This window comes from Austrofundulus limnaeus, unplaced genomic scaffold, assembly GCF_001266775.1.
Source record: "Austrofundulus limnaeus strain Quisiro unplaced genomic scaffold, Austrofundulus_limnaeus-1.0 Scaffold1151, whole genome shotgun sequence".
In the NCBI taxonomy this organism is placed as follows: Eukaryota; Metazoa; Chordata; class Actinopteri; order Cyprinodontiformes; family Rivulidae; genus Austrofundulus; species Austrofundulus limnaeus.
In genome coordinates this window covers 29,122-35,110 of record NW_013953553.1, presented here as the reverse complement: position 1 = coordinate 35,110, position 5,989 = coordinate 29,122, and the positions used below count along the sequence as shown (strand labels likewise).

Here is a 5,989-nt window from a genome sequence, read left to right as displayed (position 1 = left end):
TTTGTGGTTGTAATGTGACAAAATATGGAAAAGTTCAAGGGGTATGAATACTTTTGCAAACCACTGTAGATAGATAGATCAGTCAGTCCTCTGGACAGGTTCTTGAAACGTTGTCTCTCCTCCAAGAGACTTCTTCAGTCTGATGGGTTTCAGGTGAACTCAGCCTTATAAGCACTGCCTCCACATGGTGGACAAACAGGTTAGTCACATGCYAAAGAGGACCATCAGCCAAACAATAGGTCATTAGTGTCTTGATTGTCTCTATTGTTCATAGAGGGTCATGTGTACCATCACCTGACTATCGTTGCTGCCCTGATTCACACCTTTTGCTCWCAGGGGGCTGAGTCATACTTGCAATAACAGGATTTTTGGAGGGGGACAACTGGACACGAAGGCCTCCACTTATGTTTAATGGTGGATGGTTTTTCTTCACAAAAAATGGCTTCCTTTACTCCTCTCTCAAACCAACGTTCCTCTCTATCAAGGACGAGAACATCTTCATCCCTGAAAAAGTGACCGCTGGTCTGTAGATGAGTGTAAACTGCAGACTCCTGACCTGATGATGTAGCTCGTCTGTGCTGGCTCATTCTTTTYAACAGTGGCTGCTTTGTTTCCCCGATGTATATCTGATACGACACGTTCTCACTCCCGACTCATCAACATATTGACGCTTGTTCAGGTACCGTCTGCGTCCAGTTTTAATGGGTCTGGTACTCCTCTTGAGTCAGTTATTGCCGCTCGCAGCTTTTCCTGGGTTGCACCACTTAGGGGTCTTTGGGTTGGGGGTCTGTGGTTAATATGAGGGATCAGGGATGGTTAATTTTAGGTACTGAGGTCGGGGATAGGCTGTATGTGGTTAATAGAAGTTAAATTTAGGGTCTGGGACAGTTAGTTGTGGTGCATTTCCTACTCTTTTCAAAAAAATATGACAACGCGCTCCTCCTCATCATCTTGTTAAGAACGGACGTGAGGGGGGTACCCAACATGTCCGAAGCTGGACGCAGATGGCTACCTGACCAAGCATCAATACTGTGATGAGTCGGAGTGAGAATGGGTTGACTGATCACAGTCCTCCTGACACTTAACAGCATACACAATGTTACTCTCTTTGTGCCAGGGAACTGGATCTTAAAAWGGCTTGATCTCTACGCTTGATATTCTGCAAAACATCAAGATATTTGTACTCATTGACACAGTTGCAGAACAAAAATTTTGTCTTTTTGTTTTCGATTGGCCTCTGAAAATCTGTTCTCTGCACAAGCTCCTGGCAAAACTTTTTTCTCACGTGGTGTGTGCCAAGTATTGTGTGATTGGTCAGAACTCTGTGGGCGTGTTTAAACGTGGAAAACCAGGTGAATTGCATTGCTTTCGTTTTCCTTTAACTGTTCTGTTGAGGATCAGCTGGCAAAGGCTGTTAGAAAATACAGCCATCTTTCCAATTGTTCCAGTGAAACTTGTAAAAACAAAGAGCTCATATTACAAAGAAAGACGGAGAAAGCATAATTTTTGTGCAAGGGGGAGACAGTGTGGAGACACAGGAGGGCTCATTGTGGCTGAATATGCCTCGGCCGAGCAACATAGTGACACATTCCTTATATGTTCATTCGCTATTGTGCACAGTCTTTTGGAAACAGTGGCAGTTTCTTTGGAACAAACTTGCAAATGTTTTGTTGTTGTTTTTTTTTACATATTTATTTGTGTATAATACGTAAAATTTAATCCATAAGATCATCCATAAAGTTGGAGGGTAGTATTATACTCGGATAAATATTTTTACTAATGTATTTTAACTGAAATATCGGCAAAATTATTGAGTCCGGAAATGAGACCGCATCGTAAAAAGCAGTTGAAACGAGCTCACCTGTGACAGACCTCCATGCTGCAGAGCGAACAGATCCAAGCAGGCGACATGATGTGGAAAAAAAGGGTGGGGGAGCAGTCCTGCAGCTCAGTAATGATAAACTAATGACATTAGCGTGTGACCGAGCCGCTGCTGGAACAACAACAAACACACATGTCCATCTGTAATGGCTGGCTGCCGTCTACCGGTGCTCTAAAAAAGTTTGTAACCCTGACAAAGGTTTCCCCACCAGAGGGGGCGCTCGGAAGTAGGAAGTTATCTGCTTGTATCTGCTTGAAGATGGCCCAAATCTCATGTGGTGTCTGACTTTTATGTTGGCGCATCCTGGTGGACTATGTGTAAAATGCCAGAATTCATATGATGCTCAAAATCATAGTTTGCTGATATATATTTGTTGTCAAAATACCTTTTAGTACATATGTTGTTAAAATAAAATGAATTGTCCAATGATCATTTTACTGATACAGTATGTATAAAGACGGCAAAGGCTGAAAAATTTTTAAGTCTGTAAGAAATTGGAGGTAGTTTGAGGATTCAATTTTTTTTGCTTTTTAAGCTCAAAAAAGGGGGAGGGGGGTCATATTATACATGAGATCGTATTATACACGAATAAATATGGTAGCTTATATTTTATGAGTTGTTATTTGTGCGTGACATGCAGCAGTGGGAAGGTTTACCAGTTCTCTGCTGTAGTTTTTGTTTGAACTATAAAATGTCCTTGAGATAAAGAACGTCTCACAACCACATGAGCGAGAACAGATGATTTACATCTTATAAAGTAGTGATCTTCAAGGATTACATTATATTTTACTTTTTATTTGTGGAAAGCAAGAATGGACTGAAGCGGCTAATCCTGGTCAGGATCTTTGTTAATTATTTAATTTCATTCATTGTTTCTTAGCTAAGCTAACCATATGCTAATTTTATTCACATGTTTACTGCTATATTATTAAATTTCTTACCTTAACATCTATCAGTTGCGCTTTTATTTCATCTCGCTCCAGACGGCAAACTTTGATAATTTCCTGCACTTCMCGATCCTTCTTCACCCGGCTGTCTTCGTTTGTGTCCTTCATGTTTTTCAGTTCCTTCTGGTGCACCTCTCGCTCAAGCGTCAGTTGCTGGCTGAGTGCGGACCACTCCTCCTGCAGCACAGTCAGCTTGGCTCTAAGCTCTGAGGTGCCCTTCTGCAGCTCCTTCTTGGCACTCTCCTCTTCAGCCAGCCGCTGAGTTAGCTGAGCATGTGCTGCGGTCATCTGCTTAAGGGTGGCCTGGAGCTCGGCCTGTGTGTCCTGATCTCTCTGYCAGCGATGGGTCTGGGCGTCGACTTGTTCTTTTAACCTCTGGTTCTCTTCTCTTAGTCTTGCTTGGARGGCGGCCTGACGCTGAGTCTCCTGCTCCAGAGTGGCTGAGGTCTCCCTCACCTAAGGTCAGAATTCTTGTTAGAGATTTATCAACTCCTGAATCACTTGAAGTTGAAGACAATAGTTTTGGGGTATTTTATTTAAAGGAAAATGATATAAATTACTCTTGCAAATATTCTGATCAAACAAACTGAACAAAGACTTCTAGAGACAAACTCTACAATGAAAAGCTGACCTGGTCTGTTCTCAGCTGAACTATTTTTAAAGTATTGATGGGTGTTTTGAGTCCCTTGTGACTGAAAAAACGAATCTATTTCTGGATGTACAGCTACACACCTCCTGGACTTCCTGCTGCAGTGACAACTGARGCTGCTGAGCCTCCAGCAGCTCCACGTCCTTGCGGTGGAGCTCTTCTTTGTGCTGGGCCAAACGGCCTAGGATTTCAGTGAGCTCCCTGTGGGCCGCCTCAGTCTGCTGGCTCAGCGCCTTCAGCTGGAGCTGTAAGCTCTCCTTCTCCCTGGCTACCTGGAGGGGGAGGTGGGAAAAAAAACAGAGCAAAGGACCAAATGAGAGAAGGGGGAAGAAGAAGGGAGTTTAGAAAGGAAAAAATGACAAATGAAAAAGAGAAGATGGTGTACAAAGAGCAGCTCCAACAATTATGATGAGAGGAAGTGAAAGAGCGACAGAAAGAGACGAAGGAATAGAAACATATGCAGTACCAGCTCTTAGCTGATAGGAAAATGCTAACACTCAGTTTTCTGATAAGGAACAATGGTCAYGTCTGTTCGAGGTAGATTGCTTCTAATGCTCAGGCTTTGACTGGAATTTGCAAAGACTTTTCCGCAGCTTAGAGTCTAATCATTTAATTGAGCACTTGATTCTCTCCCCTAATTCATTAAGAGGGCAGGGATAATTTGGTAATGAATTTGTGTCACGTCGAATGTGCCAGGTGGGAGTTTGTCCGTCTGTCTGTCTTTCTGTCATAAGTGGCGTAACAGTGCTTACTGTGAGTTTGGAGGTGACTCTCGATTTAAATGGACTGGAAAACCCTGGGAGGTGACTTTTTAAGCTAATGAAAATTGTCAGACATTAATTATTCAACAAAAACRAACGACTGGAACAAACCAAAGCAAATAAATTGCAGTAATAATGCACTTTTGGGTCAATAAGATACAATACAGCTTTATGAAATCCATTGCTCAAAAACCCTAAAACTACACACAAGCCTAATTATTTTCTATTTTTCTTGAAGTATGAATGTTGTGCAAAATATTAAAATTTATACGCTCAGGTGACATTTTAATTTCAAATATTTTGTGCCAAACAAAGAATGAATTCCTATCAACAGAAAAATGCATAAATTAATGTATATTCAGTTTGCTTTATTCCGTCTGAACTGGAATATAAATGAAAAGTTTGTTTCTTCTATGCAGTGCATGTTGGGTTAATTACTGGGTAGTTACTAAATTTACTCTAGGAGTGAGTGAATTGTTTCGATATCAAAATCATAAAAATTGTTGTGACTGAAGCCAGAACAGATTTTTTCCATTAACTTCACTTATAGAAGAAGTTGCTTCTGATGATTTTCCTGTCTGTCGGCTGAAGTAATAATTGTATAAGAATAACTACTGTAAGTGTAATTGTTGGTTCAGTTTATATACAGTATTTCACCAATAGACTAGATTATATTTCACCCCAAAACTCAGTAAGAACATTTTTTGTATTCTCAGTACAAAAGGTCAAGTTAGAGAACCTGAGAATCTCATCTTTGCTTTCACGTGTTGTTTTGTTGACGTCCTAAATCCATCATCAAGTGGAAAGTGGCCACAATGAGAGACGGCTTCTTTAAATCTGAGGCCATGGTTCTCAAACCCAAAAAAGGGTAGAATGCTCATTCTGGGTTGGAAGAGAGTCTCAAACTGAGGAGTTTYGGTACCTCAGTGTCTTGTTCATGAAGTGAAAGATAGACAGACAGAATGGGACTTAATTAGCAGTAATAAGGATGCTGCTACAGCCTGTTGTAATGAAGGAGAACCTGAAAGGTACCATCAGAAAAGTGACAACAYTTACAACATCTAACCCTCACTCATGGTCATGAGGTGTGGATTATGACCTAAAAACCACTCTTGATACAAGCAGCTGAAGGGAGTTTCCTCATAGAGTGGTTAGGTTCAGTGTTATTGTCCTCCATGTCAAAATGAGACWGCTGAAGTGCTATGAAAATTTGGTCAGGATGCCATACAACGGCCTTTGTTTTAGATGTTTTTGGGCACATCTTTGTTGGGGAAGACCCAGAAATTGTCAYAGGGACTTCATATTCCTTCTGGCTTGAGGATGCTAGCCTCAGCTTGAGCATACACAAAGTTTTACAAAACAGTCTTTTTGGGAGGGGCGGGGTCTGACCTTCATGCATTTTGGTTTGTTAGAAATTATATGTGTGTGCGTGCGTGCGTGCGGCCTTGGACGCGATTGAGCTGCTGGTCTGCAGGGAGAGGGGAGGAGAAGAAAGGGGGCGGCTTCAGAACCGCTTTTACTGGGTCAAACAATGTTTTAGTCAGACAAAACCAACAAGAATGAAGCAAAAAGTAAAGAATTAGAGAAAAATTGTAAATGTTAAATGTAAATAAATTCTAAATGTAATAAATTAATAGTTTTGCATCTAAAAATCATTTTTTATTCTTTTAATCTATTTTCCTCATTCAGCAACCTATAAAATTTCTGTTGTTTCATGTATGAGAAATACACATTTTTTTCAGTCAATATT

At 40.9% G+C, this 5,989-nt stretch overlaps 1 protein-coding gene across 1 annotated transcript in view; it reads right to left on the bottom strand.

The window, feature by feature from the left end:
• Positions 1 to 5,989, bottom strand: part of cep128 (centrosomal protein 128) — a gene marked incomplete at its 5' end in the record, with an annotated part of 70,640 nt that overhangs the window by 39,472 nt on the left and 25,179 nt on the right. The window contains 2 exon segments of the mRNA XM_014030971.1: positions 2,824 to 3,285; positions 3,562 to 3,750. Coding sequence (XP_013886425.1) covers positions 2,824 to 3,285; positions 3,562 to 3,750 — 651 coding nt within the window.